The 20,488-nt window shown below is 47.1% G+C and overlaps 2 protein-coding genes across 2 annotated transcripts; both read right to left on the bottom strand.

The window, feature by feature from the left end:
• Positions 1-11,170: 11,170 nt before the first annotated feature.
• On the bottom strand, positions 11,171-11,740 carry LOC119461976 (ubiquitin-conjugating enzyme E2 Z-like). Its single transcript, XM_037723336.1, has one exon. It carries the CDS (start codon positions 11,738-11,740, stop codon positions 11,171-11,173), a length of 570 nt encoding a protein of 189 aa, XP_037579264.1.
• Positions 11,741-13,524: 1,784 nt separating this feature from the next.
• LOC119461975 (ubiquitin-conjugating enzyme E2 Z) lies at positions 13,525-14,310 on the bottom strand. Its single transcript, XM_037723335.1, has one exon. It carries the CDS (start codon positions 14,308-14,310, stop codon positions 13,525-13,527), a length of 786 nt encoding a protein of 261 aa, XP_037579263.1.
• Positions 14,311-20,488: the final 6,178 nt, after the last annotated feature.

Genomic DNA, 20,488 nt, shown 5'->3' with positions numbered 1-20,488 from the left:
GAGCATGCTGCTTAGAGAGGCCGCATGCATACAGCAACTACGATAGCATGGGCAAGAGTGCCGTGAAGAACGCCTAAGGAAGGGAAAAAGAATTCAATTGTGAAAGTAAGCAAAAACGATGGATTCCTGTCAAAAAAAGCTTTCGCGCTAAAACAGAGAAACATAGAATTCGACACGAATGGATACCAACATTCTCAATTCACTCTTATCACACTCTTGTTAAAGGATTCCCCCTCCAGAGCTGAGGGTTCATTTAGCCGGTGCGTGTTTTGTCGTCCTTGTTTGTTAGACGCTTGCCCTTTGCATCAACAAATAAACCAAATTTTCTTGGTATTTCTCATTTCTATAGGTCGAGTGTTGGTTTTCTGTCTCTTCGCATCTTGGAAGACTCTCGTCAGACACGAGCTCTTTTTTTCTGGTGTTCTGTGCACCTTTTTACTGAGCGTTACGTGACTTGAAGGTGTCATTACGCTTGCGAGGCAAGCACTAAATTACTCACAGGACGCTGTACTGGCTATACTCTTCTTGTAGGCCGCTACTATCTACCTCACTCGCAAATTTTTATTTGTCCCCCCTATTTTATTTTTTAATTTTTCAGCGTGTCTTGTTTGTATTGCGCTAAAATATATACGCTTTCTAGAGAACAGACTATCACGCTGTGTTTGCGCATGCTTTAGCTGTGCCTGTCTTTCCGGCTTTGATACTGATAACCTTTTTCTGCTCCGTCGGCTTCCTTGGATCCCAGTCGGTTCAGTGGAAGCAAGGAATTGGTCACCTGCGTCTCAGATAAGTTGATAAGAAGTACAAAAATAAAGCAGGTCATTAGCAAACCACTGACAGTTTAAGCAGACTACAACGCCTTAGCGCCCTGCCTAATTTTTCTTTTCACAGTTATAGGCTTGCTTCAGTTGCTTAAGGTTTCACGGTCATGTTGAATTTTGATAGCGAAAAACGAAAAGACAAGCAATATAAATATCCACACTGCGTTAAACGTTCAGGCTTGCTTTATCATACTTTAGGTTTTTCATATATCAATAGCTTAACGCTTTCTATCTCAATGCTCTCAGGTGTAGTAAAGCACAAAAAGTCGCAGTTTCGCCCGAGAGGTGAAGCATCGATTCCGATAGCAAATTTGTGGACAGCTATACGAAGTAAGGATAGTAGTTTCATCGGCCGTATAAACTTGTAAACATAGGCGTGCTAACTAAATTAACAAGCATGGTGTCACGCGTGCACAAGCAAACATGGACGCATCTCACTCGATGGCCGCGGAAACTTGCTGCCGAAACGCTGTAGTGAGTAAGCGCGGCGACAGCAGCGAGCGAATGGACCTTCGTGCCTCCACTCACATCAACGCGAACTAAGCCTCGAAAACACAGCGCAGGGCGGTCTGTGTCCCTGCCGCATATGGCTGTCAAGATACAGCCGCCCGGGCGGGCGCGCGCGGCGTAGAACGCGCCCTCCACCCCTCCCTCCTTACACTCCCCCCGGAGCATTGCTCGGAACTGGAAGACGGCGCGCTTCCTTCCCGCGTCTCACCCTTGCGTGCGCGAGATTGAGCCGCGATCGCCGGCTCACCCTCACACGATTTCACTCGCACATATAGCATACGGGGCGCGGCGACGATTTTATCGCAATCCTATATTTCGAGCATTATCACACGACTATTTTCGAGCATTAGTAAGACTATTTCCAAGCATTAGCACAGCACCTATGCTCAAGTTCTGACGCATTAAACGTCCAGTCTATCAATAAACAGATATTATCCCACCGCCGGACCCTAGCTATAAAAATTCATCGGCCTTTCCACTCCGTGAAGATGGTTAACCAGCGAAGCTGAAACGTGCGGCCCCGGTGTTTATCACTAGGTTAATCTCGAAGGTTCATTAAAGTATTTATCAATTATGAGGTTACACACAGGTTCGGCTGCGACGGGGAGAACGAAGTGTCACTGACGGTACGCCCGCAGTCCGCCGAGTTTGCTCGGCGGCGTGGTTAGCAGCATTCGCCCGCCACTGCCGATTCCTCGGAATTAAATTTCTTCAAAAGTGAAATCTGTCCTGTTACGTAAGACCATGAATGGCTCATACCCCCGTAAACACGGCCTCCTCATTACGACGACAGAAGAGAAATGAAATTCTACGATGAGCGGAAACGCAGCCAGCTGTGGAAGACGACGACGACGAACGCGGGAGCAGTGGCACAAGCGCCTGCCGAGCACAAGCACGCGAGCAACCCGAGGGGCGCCAACGAGCCAGCTGCGGAAGAAGACGACGACGCTCGAGCCAATTGCTGATGATAATAGTTTTCTGTACACAGGCGACTTCACCTGGTCATATACCATTTCGCTAGACATATAAAGCTTCGCTTTAATAATTCTTTTAGCAATTGGTAGACGCAGAGTCTAGCCTTGTGTACGCGCGCGTTTGCGCGAGCGGGACAGAAAAACTTCGAAGCGAGAACAGTACGCTAAGCAGCTAAACAAGAATTTATATTAAGCGTGATTCGACACATACGATTATCCTAGTTATTTTAGGCGCGAGCGAAAGCGTACTACTCACCTGACGTATTTGGAGCACAGGATGGCCAACGAATGTAAAAGGCGTCCGATACATGTAGCACCCAAATGCGTTACAAGTAATCCAAATGGATCATTCGATGTGCGTACTACGGGCCGTTCGCAGCAATGTTTTGTTTCACCGGAACCAGCAGTTCTGCGCAGGTGGTATGCGGGCCGACGCACGCTTAGCAAGGCCTACTCAGGGAAAACAGGGAATGTATTCTCCGAGGTATTCTAGATAGCGCGTTATGTATAGTACTATCACCGCGCCTAATAAGAAAAAAAAAAGTGGATACGTGCATGAAAAGTAGACGCGGTAGCTTTCCTCGCTGCATTATTCATGAAACGCCGCCTGCTGCCTTAGTCGAAGTTCTCTACTGATTCCTGGCCCACAAAATACGGGACGGGGCAGGGGGAAGGCAGGATGCACACCTTTTTATTAAGTACTGGCAAAACACTGCGCAACTGGCCCTGTTCTTGCGCACACGATTTACTGTGATGCATGGAAACGTCGCGGTGCAAAAACTTACTCGTAATCAAAGAAAGAAAAAAGAAAGAAAGAAAGAAAGAAAGAGAGAAAGAAAGAAAGAAAGAAAGAAAGAAAGAAAGAAAGAAAGAAAGAAAGAAAGAAAGAAGCATGGCATGTGTGCGCAAGACCCACGTCACAACGATGCGACATCTCTCTGCACGGGATAATTGAAAGTGTTCCTGAGGCTAATAGAATACATAGCGATGCTGTATTACGTGAACCTGTTTGGCTAGTTGTATGTATCGGCTGGTAGCTATTATGGGACAACTAACTTTTGGAAGAGCTTCCGGGGAGGTAAAATAGTGCTGCTGAACTTAATATTCGATAATAAATAGCTATACCAGCCTATAGGAAGAGCAGCACGAGAATATACTCTGATCACGCTACAAATGTTGGATATTTATCTGTAGGAATAAATATCGAGTTCCGTTGGCTTGAAATTATGTTAGGAAAAACAATAACACTACTAAAATACCGCGCCAAATTGAAGCACACTGCTTTAAGTTGTGCACCTTCTTACGGGTGTGTAACAGTAAATTTGAGGGCTCTCACCGGCATACCTGCGGACGTGTAGTGGTTTAAAACCACGCTCCCCTTAAACACACAGAATAATTGTTTCGATGTAAAGCCTTATTTGTATTTTTCTCTTTCTAAAAACAATGTTTCTAGCACAAGAAAATCGCACACTTCATGGTCAAAGCTGACATGCGTCAATGCCACGTGTAACGCTTGTGATGGCGACGTACTTTCTTTTTTTTTCTTTTGTAAGGTGATAAGCCTTCTTTGGCTCTTTCGACTATTTACGTGGTCGGTGGTTGGGGGTCGGATGTTGGACTGTCACCGCCGATCCAAAGGCGCCGATGCAAAGAGCCCGGGAGCACGCGCGACCGAGTTAGAGGGCGCGTTCATCGCGAATCGCTCACTATTACAACTCTGCGAGACGCACGCGCAGTCTACCTATACCACCGCTACAGATGTGCAGATTATTGGCCCTGTGCTCTGCATAATTACTCAAGGAAACAAAGAAACGCTGCCTAAATGCCCTCACTACAACAAATGCATATACGTCATCAACCGCATCATTCCTTAAACAAAGTTCATTCCTTTCTGAAAGCATTCAGCTATTCACTTACATGTACATTCATCGTCACTGGTTCCTGCACATTTTCTTTTTAACGATGGCAAAACCAAACAGTACACAGGGAACACGGCACAAACAAGCATTTCTGTGTGTCATGTTCTCTCTGTGACCCACCACGGTAGCCCAATGGATGGCAATGAACTGCCGAGCTCGAGGTCGCGATTTCAATCCCGGTCGCGGGGGCCGCACTTCAATGACAGCTAAATGCAATAACGCTCGTGTATTTAAATTTAGATGCACAATAAACAATTCCAGGTGGTCAAAATTATTCCGCAGTCTCCCACTAGGGTTTGTCTCATAATCAGATCGTGGTTCTGGTACATCAAATACCGGAGTTTAATTCTACAAGCAAAGCTTGTCTATGTCTAGCCTGAACGACCGTGTCGGTTCGCTGAAACTATCATCGTCAGCAATGGCTAGAGCGTCGTCGTCTTCTTCCTCAGCTGGCACGTTGGCGCCCATCATTCGAGCGTAGAATTTCATCTCTGCCGTCGTAATGTGGAGGCTGTGTTTACGGTGGCATGAGCCATTGCTTAAGGGGGTATGACCCGTTCATTGTATTACGTGACAGACAGATTTAATTTTGAAGCAATTTAATTTTGAAGAATCGCATGCGGCAAAGGCGGGCGTATGCTGCTAACCACGCCACCGAGCAAACTCGAGACCTCGAACGCAAGCGTTTGTGGTTCGACGGCAACTTGTCCCTCATCGGTGTGATCCGCTCCGACGAACAGTGTTCAATGAACATTACGCTACTAGTGTAGAAGACCTTGGTGAATTTAGAGTTTGTGGTACGTGTAAGAAATCTTTAATCAAGGAAAAACATCCTGCGTTCAGTACTGTGAACAGGTAAGTGTGCCTTCCATTTGATGCGATGGTGATAAGCGAAGCATCTTCGCGGAGTGGAAGGGCCGACGAATGTTTTATTTTTGTTCGCTGTGTGGTGTCTAATCTTCAGACCGTTAAACAGAATGTATAGTAAAGCACACCAACTTGTTCGGCTACAAGTCCTCTTGGATCGATGCCAATCACGTCATGTGGCATTCTTCAACCGACGACCGACAGACTTTGCGTGCTGCTTTCAGTTGACTGCAAAACAGAGCTTTCTCAAAAGAAAAGACATTTGGACCAGGAACTCGACAATCGCCCGCGCGGAAAGCTACCAGAGCAGCGGTGCGCTTCTTTCGAGACGACTGGGATGTGCGACCACCTTTTATTCTACACGGAAAACGCTGTTCGTTCGTGCGCGCGCATTACTTTTATTCGTTTCACTTTTCCCTTTCCTTTTTTTTATTCAGGTCCGCTTCCCCTCTAACAGTGTAGGGTAGCAAATCACCCCCACCCTCTCTCTCTCTCGCTCTCGTCGCTGTTTTACAATATGCACACTTCACATTCGCGTTGTGCGCCAATCCCTTTGACGAATTGATTTAGCACTAACTTTCTCCTCCATTTTAATTGTATCTCGCTGAAGCCACTCGCTGAAGAACGGGGACACCTTATTGACTTCCAGTATCGGTACGCCTAACTCGATAAAAGAAACACGCTTTAATTCTTCCAAGTAAAAATTTAAAAAAAAAAAAAGAGGAAACGTGTCAGGAAAGCTTTACTCTGAATCGAATTGCTTCCCTGCGGCGCAGCGGCCCCAGGAAGGCGTAACTGCCTCTGAACGTATTTATTGTGTACAACAGCGTGAGTATGCGAAATACAAGACATATAGTTCCGCGGCGGCAGGAACCCCGTCGTAAATTAAAGTGCAGCCGCTCTTCTATATTCTCCGCAATAGCGCGAGGTGCTCGCGCACTCGTCAAGAAAAAGGAAAACGGCGCAGTAGATTCTTCTGCCTGACAGTTCCCCTCGCTTGAAATGAAAGTACGCATATTCGAGAAAAGCCCGAACCGAATGGACCGCGCTGAAATGAAACGGCGGTTGTCAGGAATGCGACACTTGCTCGGCTCTATATCTCAACTATATATTTTTGCCACCTATGGAAAAGTCCTTTTTCTCGTTGCGAACCGTTTGCTATACAAGAAAACAATAAATAAAAAATAAGCAGACATTTCGTGGCCTTTGTTCGTGCCTTTTTGATGTCGTGTTCTTTCCTCTCCTTTTGGATTCAACGTTCGCTACTTGCGCGAGTGCAAAAAGAAATGACGTGAGACATGCACGATAGATTTTTTTTCTCAATTTTTTTTATGTCTCCCTCTCCCAGAGCATGCAAAGTGGTAACAGCTGACGCCAGCTCAGCGTATTTTTTTAACCTGCTTTCTCTATCTCAAGAAAAAAATAAAAAATAAAACATGATAACACGCCACCTTTTGATGCAAATAAAATATTTTAAAGAATTAACAACAGAAGCCAAATCATATAAAAGATGACGAATGGACTTGACGTCAAAAAGAAGGCATATATTTCTTGTTAGGTCAGCAGATGTTAATTAACTGTTTGGGCAAACTGTTAGAGTTGTTGGAGTAAGTCCTTGGAAATCCAGCACTCATTGGAACTGACGACGGAGCAGCCGGTAACACAAAAATTGAACATCTCCGTGCAAAACTTTTCGCTTCTGGTGAAATAATTTCAAATTACAATTATTTCATTAATTAATTCAAACTTCGTTAGTTAAGACGCACGTATGTGTATAATGAAGGATAAAAAAAAGACGAGGGCTTCAGATAAGAAATGCTTTTACACATGCGCACATTACGCCCTAACAAACTATGTCGACGAAATTTACACAATCTGATTGTGGGTTGTTTCTCCGTAGGAAGATTAGCACTACCTTTGTAGCACGCACTGGGTAGGTAGCGCATTGGTATGACATAACAACGATATCTAGGCGGGTATTCGAACTTAAATTCTAACAAATATATTTTTTGACGTTTCGAGACGTCTGAGAACGCAAATTGTCGCGTAACACATCGCTGGCAAGCCGTTAAATGAAATCATTTTTTCTATTATTTCCTCAAGTTAAATTGAACAACACCTGCTTACAGTGTTTGAAATAAGGTGTCCTCCCTTAAAACTGCATCGTGAGAACAGCTTCGAAAGATAAATAAAATCAAAGTGGCTGGATCGATTCCTTATGATGCCGGGCGTGCACGTTTTGAACAAGTTTTCTTACTCCCGGTGCCATCTTCGTGTTGCTTCTTCTACGTGTCGAGAGCCCGCGCCTCTGCCGGCATTACGTTGGTTGCGCAAGACCGTTTTTATGGGAAGCGACACTGTCCCCTCCAGCAAGCAGCACTCCTTCTCTGCCTCCTCGGCGACAGTGGACACTTCATTACGACCGCCGAACGACCTGTCCGAGGGAGGGAATTGCAGCAGTGTTGTATACGGCGGAAGGATGGGAACACACAGGCCGGTGAGATGAGGCTGCCTGTAATGGCCTTCCCGTGTCCTTGATACATCACAGCCCCGACGAACGGCCTCGTCACTGCTCTGCGTGCTCTTAGTCGTTCGGGTGCACTTCGCAATTTCCGTCTCCATCGACGCTTACGAACAGAGTTGCACTTTTCCGTCCGCTGGATCACACCATGCACTCGCTCTTTGCGCAGTATACAGCGCTACGAGAACCGCGACCGAAATTGGTGCGAGGTAAATTAAGCGATGTTTCGGGACTCAAGCTATGGACGAGCGATGCCATTATCGTAATCCTGTTTCCTCAAAAAGGAATGTGGTGTGAATTGCGAACTTTACGATGGACTATGCTTGAAGTAGGAGACCAAGTTTAAAACTCAATTTTTTTTCAAGATTATGATTTCTTGTTTCTTTTTTAGCTAAATGTATGATGTATCGAGGAGCTCCTGCAGAAAAAAAAATGTTCTTACCTTGTCTATTTCAAAATATACAGCAGAAAATGTAACTCAACCCGGCGTCTGCGACACTTGAAATTGAAAGTGCCTGTTTCGTGCGAAACGTAAACACGCCAAAATTCTAGTTTCTTTTTCTTTTTTTTTTTCAGGTTAATATTACGTGTAAAGAACTAATAATGCTCTGAGGGCATTTTCAGCATGTTTTTTTTATGTTTAAAAAACATTAATTCTCACAAGGCGGACGCACGACATTCGAAACGCGTTGTTTACGTTCGGGAAGTTCTGTGCGCGTGTCGAAGGAGCGGTGGGTTGTCTTGTTTAGCGGTGCTCACGCTCTACCATCTTCTATTCTATACTGGTAACCACAGTATGGATACGTTCAGAGCGACGAGGCGTGGAAAACGAATATTTACCCGCAGTCAGCACAGGAAAGTCACAGCACGTGGCAGACCCGGCGACGTAATGAGGCTGCATAACAAGGTGGAAAAGAGAGAGAGGGAGAAAAAAGTCACAGGCCTGCGCTCCACACGCAGCAGAGTCACAGCGTAAGCTGGTGGAGCGGATCAAGAGTAGCTTCAATTTGGGCACCAGGCACAACAAGTCTTTGCGGTAGTCTGTTCGCCTCGTTTTGACAAGAACGAAATGAACTATCCGCCCGGCGTCGACGGCGAGCTGCGGCTTGTAATGCTCTCTGCACAGCAGTCTGCTGAGCCCGATCAAGCCTTACAACTGCAACTTACATGTCGGGCACGCTGCGTTTCCAGGCATCTTAACTAGATCGCGCCACCATACTGGCAGAGGCTGGGGATCACGTTTTCTTTTTTTTTTTTATTGCGCGCCTCGTCTAAATGGCATCTCGTCGTCTGCGCACGATGCGTTCGCAGGCGCCTTAACTAGATGGCGCCACCATACTGGCGGAGGCTCGGATCCTCTGCATTTGCTTTAAAGGGCATTTTTTTTCCGGCGCCCGATAGCAAGCGCTTGCGTGGCTAAGTGGTAGAGTATCTGGCTTCCGCGCCGCGGCGCGGATTCGATCCCGGCGGCAACCGGGTACTTTTAACGCGATAGCATTTAGGGCTCCGTGTCGTAGAAAATCCGGCGTCGGCAACTGGCGCGTGATCGAGGGTGGCGGAGAAAATCATCCAACCACATCAACCGCGCAGGCCCTCCACGGGGTGCAAGGTTTGGTGAACAAAAATTGAATTTCTCGCAGTGAAATCCGTCACAAAAAATGGTAAAGTACGACTTTACCATTCGGCGTCGGATTTGCTGTCGGATTGTTTACCAATTGGCGTCGGATTGTAATTTAACTATACGAGAAAACCTAATTCTGTTACGAGGAAACTCAAACACAAACCCTTTTTCCAGCATTTCTACCAGACCTACAGCCGCGCGTTCTGGTACTTGCGAAAATGATGTCTAGATGGCACTAGCATCCTAGGCAGGTTAGGGATCGCTTGTATGTAGGCTCCCTAAGGAGGTCAAATAGGGACTTCGCCTGCTAATTCATTTTGGACACGCGCACGCGTCGTAAGATTTCCGACGCTGCTCGACGAGTGCCCCATTATGATCTCGTCGAAAACCTCCGAGCCGCCCCCAGAGGCACCGGCAACAGTCACCAACGCCCCGCGCGTTCGGTGCGAACGCGGGCAAAACGCCGACGGCGTCGACAACAGTTCTGCACGTTGCTGGTGCTGCTGCATGTCCAAGTTTACACAGCTGATAAAACTACTATCTTTACTCCGTATAGCTCTCTACTAATCTGCTATCGCAATTGATGCTTCGCCTTTCGGGTGAAACTGCGACAATTTTATTATACATTAATGATCTACCATTACACGTGTCGTGCAAAATCTGCATGTACTGCTGTTGATAGTGTCATTTACCGCTCTGTTACTAAAAATAATTATCAAATCGCCCTTCAGGAAGACTTAAACAACATTCAAAATTGGTTTCAACGTTGGTTAATGGTCCTAATCCCTACCAAATGAAAGGCAATGTCATTCTCTCGCCGTTCTAATCCCCTTGATATTTCAATACGAAATCACTAACGAACAAATTGAATGTGTAAACAACTATGAGGACCTGCGTGTTACCGTCTCAAATGATCTGGACTGGTGTGTGCATGTGACTAACATTATCTCTTCAGGTAACAAATCACTTGGGTTCCTACGACGTCACTTAAAAACGCACCGCAGCATGTGAAACTATTAGCTTATAAGAAACGAATACGACCCAAACTAGAATACGCATCAACCATTTGGAGCCCTCGCCAGACTATCCTCATTACCACCCTTTAGGCATTTCAGAATCGGGGCATCCGGTTCATTCATACCGCTTTTTCATACGATGTCAACATAACTTCGTTAAAGCGGAATCTGGCATACAAACCCTTTCCCACCACCGTTTAATTGCCAGCTTATAATTTCACAAATTCTACCACAGCGTACCCAATAGTACACCATATATCTTGCCATCATCACGTGTATCTCATCGCATGGGACATTCCTTAAACGTACTTCGTCCACACACGCGTGCTATCACCTTTGCATCTTCTTTTTCCCTCGAACAGCCAAAGACTGGAACGGCCTTGGGCACAACGTCGTTTCTATACTCAGCTCATCTGCCTTCATAGAAGAAATTGCCTTGCATTATGCCTTGTAACATTTCATATTCTTTCTATCTCATATTCTTTGTAACCCACCCCTCATATAATACCCCGAAGAAGGTACTTTAAAGAAATAAAGTGAGAGTGAAAACATTTCTAGTCGCCCTATAAACACCATCGCGGCAAAGTATTTTCGAGTGCAGTTGCAACATTCCTGGTGAATAATTGTAAGCTTGTAAAAATAATTACATGAAATTGGTACGCCTCCTATAAAATAGTTAAACAGAGAAGTTCTGCGTACAGGAGTAATGCAGCATACATGTTTGCTAAATTACAGGTAGCGGAATATTTCCGTTTCGCCAATACGAATTCTAAGAGAGGAATTCTGGTGTGGTCGCTGAGAAATTGCACGCTGAATAAGTCGTAGAACTTCCTTATTCTACACAAAAAGAATGGGGTAACATCTACACTATGAAAATTTCGTGGCAGGCGGCGCATTCGTCTCCAAAAGGTCATCCTTCAATTACACATTGAGCAGTTGTCCGTGAAGCTGGCGTGCAGCTGGTCCCGCGGAGATGGCCGGAACGGGCAGTTGTCGGCGAGGCAGGACTCGATGGTATTGCAAACAGGCCACCCGGAGGGTCTCGTAGTGCGTGGCTTTTGCGGCGCCCGGGTTCCAGAAGCCTAATATGATGTGCTCGAGAGCGGCTAATGCGCCGTCCACGTTTCCAACGCTTTCGTCCAGCATCGACTGGATGGACACGGCCACCGAGGACAGGCTGTACGCGGGTGTCCAGGTCGGCCCGTCCATGGTGCCCAGCAAGCTGAGACAGATGCCGCTGTTGGGCCAAATGTGCGGGTTGAACTGCACGCGCCCTTCGTCGGAGGTCATGAAGCGCACCTTAGGCGGCGACATCGGGTACTCCTTGGTGCACTTGACGAGCAGGTGGAAGAAGCCGCCCTCGCATGCGGCGCCCACCACGACGGCATCAATCGTGGTTATGTCCTCCTCGTCGGGTGCCAGTGAACACTCCCGGCAGCGGGTCGGCGTGGAAGTCGGCAAGGTAACGCTAACGTTCCACCCTGGCATCATCTTTGGGTGCTGTCGAGCCTAGCTGACGGCGTGCAGAGGGGATGACGTGGCTGCGGGTGGGCCTGGCGGAATGGAACCGATTCCTAATACGTTCGCGCGAGCGCGAGTCCGCTGATAATGATGAACACCCATACGGGCGCTCAAACATTGGCACATACCCACAAGTTGGCATTGGCTATGAAGTTGGTGTTAATACAGGATAAATAAATAAATAAAAGACCATGAGGCGACCAAGGTCAAATCATTCCTGGTGATTACCTGTAAGCTTATAAAATGAACTATATAAAATTGGTACGTCTCCTTTGGTGAAGTAGCCGTATAAAATAGTTAAAAAATTACGCCATCTTCCCGTATGGGAACACTGAGTAGTATGCGAAGTAGCCATGGACCCGAGTCGACTCAATGTAGTTTTATCAGCTGTATAAACTTGGACATGCAGCAGCACCAGTAACGCGCAGAACTGTTGTCGACGCCGTCGGCGTTTTGCCCGCGTTCGCACCGAACGCGCGCGGCGTTGGTGACTGTTGCCGGTGCCTCTGGGGTGCCTACCGTCGTGTCTCTAGCCTAAGCTGCTTCGCATTATTGCGCGCGGAGCAGCAGGTGTTGCCATTCGTTGCGCAATCCGGCGAGGAAAGGAGCGTTGGAGAGGAGAGGAGGAATGCCGAGAGGAGAGGAGATGAGACAAGGAGAGGAGAGGGAGTAGTATGCACATGCGCAGTAGGGGTGTGGACGCACGGCGGTTGGATGGATGGAGGGAGGTATGGAGGGAGGGAGCATAGGAGTTTCACACTATAATACCTAGAGGAAAATGTGGTGCTGCTGCGCTGTGGTATGCAAGGGAATGCCGGTATATTGTGGATTCGGATTGGCATCGTTCTTGGAGAGCCAGAACGCCTTGAAGACGCGCCTGGCTAGCACCGTTCCGTCTGTCACAATGATTCATTCCTGCTAAAACAGCACGTAAAAAACTGCTTTAGCTTTATTATTACACAAAAACATGTTTTGTTTAATTTTGAGGACATACTATTGGATGCACAATTCTATGAAACGTAAAAGGTATCAGCTGGCCGCTAAAGTTGGAGGGCAGACGACAAGATTCGCTCGCTTTGGAACAACTTGTCGTCTGTTCTTGCTTTTCTTCGCTTGATGCTGCATTGTAGGTGAGTAAACTTTATTGAGAGATGTAATATGGGTGAATGAAAGCCTTTTATGTAGATTTTATTTTAAGAACGCGTTATTTGTGTAGCCAAAGGCACATTTTAGACGAAGCCTCGTACAACACCAGCCAACACAAGCCTCGCAGACACATATCCAGTCATTCCCATGAGGGCACGGCACCCTTTAAGAAGTTCGCATAGACGGTGGCGCCAGTTTACCCTCTAGGTGTTATAGTGAGAAACTCTATGGGAGGGAGGGAGTGACATAGCCCCGAAAATAAGATGCATGGCATCTAAAAGAGAAGTTTTGCTTCGAGCAGTAACGCAGCATACGTGTTTGCTAAAGTACGGGTAGCAGAATATTTTCGTTTCGCCAATACAAATTCTAAGAGAACTTCTGGTGTGGTCACTGAGAAATTGCGCTGCTGAACAAGTCGCAGAATTTCTTTATTCTCTTCAAAAATAACGGAGTAACATCTGCACGATAAAAATTTCGTGGGAGGTGGCGCATTCTTCTTCAAAAGCCCCTCCTTCAATTACACATTGAGCAGTTCAATATAGCAGGGCTACAAGACACGTGATACCGGCCTGCCAAGCTGCGACTCATGTTGTGCAGTCGAGAAGCCGTTAGTGGTTCTCTCGCGCGTCGGCAGCCGCGGTCGTGGCGGCGTTGTTGTGCCTCTCGACCATTATTCTGAGGTTCTGCAGCGTCGCCAACAGCGTCTCATACTTGTTTTCGAAGCCAAGCCAGGAAAGAACCCCACCCTGGTTGTTCGCTACCTCCGCCTTGGCCACCTCTTCGTACTTCCCGTAGTTGTCAGTGAAGCTGGCAAGCAGCTGGTCCCGCAGAGATGGCGGGAACGGGCAGTTGTCCGCGAGGCAGGACTCGATGGTATTGCAAACGGCCACCCGGAGGGTCTCGTAGCGCATGGCCTTCGCGGCGCCCGGGTTCCAGAAGCCTAATATGATGTGCTCGAGAGCGTCTAATGCGCCGTCCACGTTTCCAACGCTTTCGTCCAGCATCGACTGGATGGACACGGCCACCGAGGACAGGCTGTACGCGGGTGTCCAGGTCGGCCCGCCCATGGTGCCCAGCAAGCTGAGACAGATGTGGCCGTTTGGCCAGATGTGCGGGTTGAACTGCACGCGCCCTTCGTCGGTCGTCATGAAGCGCACCTTAGGCGGCGACATCGGGTACTCCTTGGTGCACTTGACAAGCAGGTGGAAGAAGCCGCCCTCGTACGCCGTACCTGCGGCGCCCACCACGACGGCGTGAATCGTGGTTATGTCCTCCTCGTCGGGTGCCATGAACACTCCCGGCGGCGGGTCGGCGTGGAAGTCGGCAAGGTCACGCTTCACCCTATCCAGGCATTGCCGGCTAGGCTTCTCATTGGCGTTCCACCCTGGCAACATCTTTTGGCGCTGTCGAGCCTAGCTGACGGCCTGCAGAGGGGATGACGTGGGCGCGGTTGGGCCTGGCGGAATGGAACCGATTTTGAATACGTTCGGGCGAGCGCGAGTCCGCTGTTGATGATAATGATGAACACCCAAAGGCGCTCAAACATTGGCACGTGCCCACAAGTGGGCATTGGCTATGAAGTTGGTGGTAATACAGGAGAAATAAATAAATTAAGCGGGAAGTATAATAGTAACAATATTGAAACAAAATATCTAACGGTTTCGCAAATTATAAATTAAAAATGTTGCAATTTCACCCCAAAGGCGAAGCATCAATTGCTGTAGCAAATTAGTAGAAAGCTACACGGAGTAAAGATAGTAGTTTTATCAGCTGTATAAAGGTGGACATGCAGCAGCACCAGCAACGCGCAGAACTGTTGCCGACGCCGTCGGCGTTTTGCCCGCGTTCGCACCGAACGCACGCGGCGTTGGTGACTGTTACCTGTGCCTCTGTGGGCGGCTCGGAGGTTTTCGACGAGATCAGAAAGTAGTAGTAGTGATTTTATTAAAGAAGATCAGAAAGGGACACTCGTCGATCAGCGTCGGAAGTCTGTGCCGCAGCTAAACGTAGTCTCCCCTCCCTCCCTCCCCCAACGGCCTTTCGCGCGACGGAAGAAGTCACGTTTGCTCTATATATATGGTGATTCTAAAGGAGGAAAGAGACGCTTAATTCTGCAGCCCTTCAGGGAGCACGGCGCAGAACGCGCGTTTGCTCTCCGCCGTGGGTTCACTCCCCGTGAAAGCACGCGTCCCTCGAGCGCTTTCACTCTCACATACAGCATACGGCGCGCGGAGACGATTTCATCGTCATTGGCGTCATACGGAATCTCACGGCGACGGCAATCCGACGGCAGAAATCCGTTTTGAGTGTCCATATAATTGCTATCGCAATAAAATACTGAAATAAAAATCGTGCGTAGCCTAAATGTAACTCTACCACCGAGACAACGATGCTCGAAATTGAATGCGGGAAAACAAAACATAGAATAGAGAACAGCTGAATCAAAGCATGCTCACTTGGAAAATGATGAAATGGAGTTTGGCATTCGCGGGAAAATTTCAGAGTAGCCCGTCATTCGGAGCAGTGACGCGATATCTGAAGAAATACAAGGCGCAGTAAGACTTCTCCTTAGGAGGAGTAAGCATTCGCAGATGCGCGCAATTAATCCCCTTTCGAGAGGAAAAATGTACTCCTACTCCTCCTAAGGCAGAGCCCATGTCATGAAATCTGTCAACGGCAATGCGATTAGCATTCAATAAATTTAGTGGCACCCTGTATTGCTGAAGTCACGTGTATTTAAAATCTGTAGAGGTCATTTTGAGACTTCCGTTGCTTCGGTTACATGCGGACTGTCTCCAGTATACCGGTCGAAGTTGCAATGGCACTCGCTTGCTAAGACGCCCGTCAGTACTGCATGTGGCATGACGACGAAGACATGGCGACGGCGCACTGGCGACGATGGAATAACGCCGATGGAACGCCAAAGGCGGTGTGACGATGTAAAAAGAATGAGATGGCTATTCTTGAAATGACGATAGTATAACATCGGCAGCGAGATGATCGACGGCAATGACTTGACAACCGTATGACGAAGCAGCTTGATGACGATGACAGCATGACGACGGACATTTTTTTAGGGGAGAAGCACCTTAGGGCCGAGCCTTGTCCCTCCCTCGTCGTCGCCCGTCGTCCGTAGCTCTGGTTTGCATGAAGTCCGCTAGGGGCGCTGCGGTGCACAAGGGCGTTCGTTCCCGACGCGCCCTCTCTTCCTCGCTTCAGCCATGGATGATAACGGTCGCTTCTGATAACAGCACGCCCACTATGGATGAAAAGGCGAGAGTGGCGGCTCAAGTGCAAATGGAGTCGAGGGCTCGCAAAGCAGCACGGCGACGCAGACAACAAGCGGACCCGGAGTCTAGGGCGCGGGAAGCTGCAGCAGCACGGCAACGCCGGCATGCGGACCCGGACCTGAGGGCTCGCAAAGCTGCAGCAGTACGGCAACGCCGGCAAGCGGACCCAGAGATGAGGGCTCGCGAAGCTCGCGTTTGAACCGAGCATCGGCGCCACCAACCTCAGGTAGAGAACGCTTCCGGCGTTTTGACGCCGCTTCCCGCGCTCTCGCCGCCTCTGGGTCTGCTTGCCGGCGTCGCCCTGCTGCTGCACTGATCACATCATCATCATCATCATCATCATCATCATCATCATCAGCCTATATTTATGTCCACTGCAGGACGAAGGCCTCTCCCTGCGATCTCCAATTACCCCTGTCTTGCGCTAGCGTATTCCAACTTGCGCCTGCGAATTTCCTAACCTCATCATCCCACTGATCACAAGGCAGTCTTAATGAAGGGAAAACGAAGTCCGCACCTCAATACTACATACGACCAAAAAAACAACATTGTATATACTGTACACATGTGTTGTCACTCATTTGCATCTTCGAGGGGGCAATGTACGGGGGAGGGGCGGGGGGGATTCACGGTTACCCGAATGATCCCCCGGTACTTCGCCCACTCATCATCATTCACTTCGTGGATATGCGGTGTTTTTTCTATTGCCGGACGCGATGATCGAAAGGTGAGTCCTTAACAGCTTCACTGTAAAAGGTGCCAGGGCCTTCACATTTTAATATAAGACCACTTATATTGCCCCTAGATTATGAAAAGGCATTTCATTCAATAGAGATACCAGCAGTCATAGAGGCATGGCGTAATCAAGGAGTACAGGAGGCATACGTGAATATCTTAGCAAATATCTACAAGGATTCCACAGCTACCTTGGTTCTCCACAAGAAAAGTAGAAAATTAACTATCAAGAAAGGGGTCAGGCAAGGAGACCCAATCTCTCCAATGCTATTAACTGCATGTTTAGAAGAAATATTCAAGCTCTTAGACTAGGAAGGCTTAGGAGAGAGGATCAACGGCGAATATCTCAGCAGCCTTCGGTTTGCAGATGACATTGTCCTATTCAGCAATAATGGAGACGAATTACAACAAATGATTGAGGACCTTAGTCGAGAAAGTGTAAGAATTGGGTTGAAGATGAATATGCAGAAGACAAAGATAATGTTCAATAGCCTGGCAAGGGAACAAGAATTCAGGATCGCCAGTCAGAGGCTAGAATCTGTAAGGAGTACGTTTATCTAGGTCAATTACTCACAGGGAACCCTGATCATGATAAAGAAATTTATAGAAGAATAAAATTGGGTTTACGTGCATATGGCAGGCATTGCCAAATCCTGACTGCGAGCTTACAACTGTCGTTGAAAAGAAAAGTATACAGTCATTGCATTCTACCAGTGCTAACATATGGGGGAGAAACTTGGAGGTTAACAAACACGCTCGAGAACAAGTTAAGGACCGCACAAAGAGCGATGGAACGAAAAATCTTAGGAGTAACGTTAAGAGACAGGAAGAGAGCGGTGTGGATCAGAGAACAAACGGCGGTAGCCGATATTCTATTTGACATTAAGCGGAAGAAATGGAGCTGGGCAGGCCATGTAATGCGTGGGATGGATAACGGGTGGACCATTAGGGTTACAGAATGCATACCAATAGAAGGGAAGCGCAGTCGAGGACGGCAGAAAACCAGGTGGGGTGATGAAGTTAGGAAATTTGCAGGCGCAAGTTGGAATACGCTAGCGCAAGACAGGGGATAATTGTTGATCGCAGGGAGAGGCCTTCGTCCTGCAGTGGACATAAATATAGGCTGATGATGATGATGATATTGCGTCTCGAAAAACGTCCTTACGGCAATGCATTTCTGTTTAGAAGTAAAGCCGACTTTAAGGGAATCGGTGTAAGCTTGGTCTTTGTAAGCTGGCTTTCCCACGTGCAGTGTTGCAGTGAATGAAGCCCACTTGCCGTATGCCAACGATGCGATGCGAACGGGTCCCGATAACGCTATCGCGTTCTACTCTTAAAAGCGAAGCTTAAGCGTCCTCCAATTTTTCTTCCACAGCTGGCTCCGTTGACGCTCACTATTCAAGCGTAGAATATCACTTTTATCCTGTCCTAGTAATGCGGATGCCGCGTTTACGGGGGTATAAGCCATTGCTTATGGGAGTATGAGACATTCATTGTTTTACGTGAAGGACAGATTTAATTTTGAAGCAATTTAATTTCGAAGAGTCGAAAGCGGCAATGGCGGGTGAATGCTGCTAACCACGCCGCCAAGCATACTCGAGGCATCGAACGCAACCGACAACAGCGATGAGCAGAGAATCGTACAATGCAACGGAAGGAAAAGTTACACGAAAGGGGAGGAAAAGTGGAAGGAAAGGGAAGGACAAGTAGTACGAAAAGGAAGGAAAAGTAGTAGGTCAGGTACACACACGACAAGCTTCGCTGACCCCCACTTTCTCGACAGGGGAAGGGCTGGTGATTTTTTGTTGGTTTTCTCAAAACCATTCTTTTTTTTTTTTGCAATTCTTCCATACGCGAACAAGCGTAACTTTTTTTCCTAATAAAGGTTTTTTAGTAAAATTTTGCACACCTATTTCTCACGTTGATTTGCTAAGAACTAAGAACTTGTTTTCAGTGCTAAGAACTTTTATTTTCAAATAGAACTTCAAGGATTATGGCAGTCTAACCACCGCAAATTCTGGGCTTCTATTACCCCTTCTAAAACCGATACAGTTTCCTTTATATTAGATGGCACGACTGTTTCAGACCCCATTAAAATAGCCAATGGTTTCAATGTCTACTTTCAGTCAGCGTTCACGCACGACAATAGCGCTCTCCCTTTGCTCACAAGTTCTAATGCTGAGCTGTCCATCGGCGATCTGACAATCAGTCGAATTGGCATCCATTGATTCTCAAATTAGACACAAAGAAGTGCACTGGCCCCGATAATATTCCAAATAGCATTCTGGTGCGATACGCTCTCTGGTGTTCACGTTACTTGTCGATCGTTTTTCATATATCTTTGTCTTCAAGTACCGTCCCCGAGTCCTGGAAGTTAGCTAAAGTCCTGCCTCTGCATAAATCAGGCAATCGACAACTCCTGTCCAACTACAGACCTATATCGCTTACCTCCAATTCCGCGAAGCTGCTGGAGCATATCTTTAATAAACATTTAAGTGAGTGCCTTGAATCTAACGACCTTCTGTCCAACATACAACGCGGATTTTGTCGTGGTTTCAGCTCAATAGCACAATTGGTGGAATTTTCACATGACATTGCTAGCAATTTAGACACTGGTAATCGAATTGATGCGTTATTTATAGATGTTTTCCAAGTCTTTCAACACCGTTATGCACAACAAGCTTCTAGTTAAACTAAACGTAACTTTAAATAATCCTCAATTTATCGACTGGATAGCTAGCTTTCTCAACTCGCGCTCTCAATTCGTTTCATTTAATTCCAATTCGTCATCGGCAATAAGTAAGATCTGGTGTTTACAAGGCTCCATTCTGAGACCCCTGCTATTTTTAATTTTTATAAGTGACCTTCCCAGCAATATTAGGTCCAAAGTCCGTCTCTGCCGACGACTGTGGGCTTTACCAGGTAATTACTTCTCCTAATGATCACACTTTACTCCAAGATTCCTTCAGGCAGTTTTTCTCTTGGTGCTCGGATTGGCATATGCGCATAAACTTAAAAAAAACAGTAGTATTGTCATTTACAAACAGTCATTCTCCATCGCAGCATGCGTACGCTTTCAACAACATAACAGTTCCCCGGGTGCAGCCGTACAAATACCTTGGCATTATGTTAACAGACAACATGAAGTGGTCACATCATATAGATTACCTTACCTCTAAAGCACTAAAAAAACTGTTATTTAAGACAAACGTAATCTAAATCTCCAAAATGCACTAAATTACAAATGTACAAAACACTCATTCGCCTTACATTACAGTACACTGCATGCGTATGGCATCCATATAAAGTGTGCGACATGAATAAAATTGAATCTATCCGAAGGAAGGCTGTTCGTTTCATTCACCATCGCTATGACCGTGGTTTTTCACCCTCATCTGCCGTGACCTCTTCAAAGTTACCTGACTTATGTACCAGACGTGATATCGATTCTTCGAAACATTTACATTCATTTGTTTACACGTCTTGCCGACTATCTAATGATAACTACATCGTGTATGCTAGTGCTCTTCCGACTAGACGTGGTCAC

This window comes from Dermacentor silvarum, chromosome 8 (genome assembly GCF_013339745.2).
Source record: "Dermacentor silvarum isolate Dsil-2018 chromosome 8, BIME_Dsil_1.4, whole genome shotgun sequence".
Classification (NCBI taxonomy): Eukaryota; Metazoa; Arthropoda; class Arachnida; order Ixodida; family Ixodidae; genus Dermacentor; species Dermacentor silvarum.
Note: the sequence above shows the minus strand (reverse complement) of the source record. Positions and strands in the feature narration are given on the sequence as shown.